General features: G+C 43.8%; 1 protein-coding gene across 1 annotated transcript in view; it reads right to left on the reverse strand.

The window, feature by feature from the left end:
- LOC119585995 (major facilitator superfamily domain-containing protein 6-like) overlaps positions 1-336 on the reverse strand; it is a 10586-nt gene that overhangs the window by 3631 nt on the left and 6619 nt on the right. The window contains exon 11 of the mRNA XM_037934707.1: positions 39-183. Within this exon, the coding sequence (XP_037790635.1) occupies positions 39-183 (145 nt within the window). The remainder of the gene's footprint in view (positions 1-38; positions 184-336) is intronic.

Here is a 336-nt window from a genome sequence, read left to right on the forward strand (position 1 = left end):
TGCATGGCTGTCATTACTTTTCATGAAAGATCACTCACGTTAAATAAGCATATCCAAAGTGCCTGACCGCGTAGCACACGAAAGACAGGACGAAGATTGTAGGTCGACCCATCATTTCGACGACCTTGTCAGCAATGAACATGACAGGGATGCCCACCATGCAGCCCACGGTTAGGGTGAGACCTGCAGGTAGGGACAAGGTCTAACTAGGGTCAGGAGATACAACAGTACACGACGAGTCATTGAGAGTGGTTATCTGATATGAGGTTACATTTTGAAAAAAAAATGCATACTCACAAGTACACTCACATATTTATATAATCAGAGGGAAAAGAA

The sequence above is a fragment of the Penaeus monodon genome, chromosome 20, assembly GCF_015228065.2.
Source record: "Penaeus monodon isolate SGIC_2016 chromosome 20, NSTDA_Pmon_1, whole genome shotgun sequence".
In the NCBI taxonomy this organism is placed as follows: Eukaryota; Metazoa; Arthropoda; class Malacostraca; order Decapoda; family Penaeidae; genus Penaeus; species Penaeus monodon.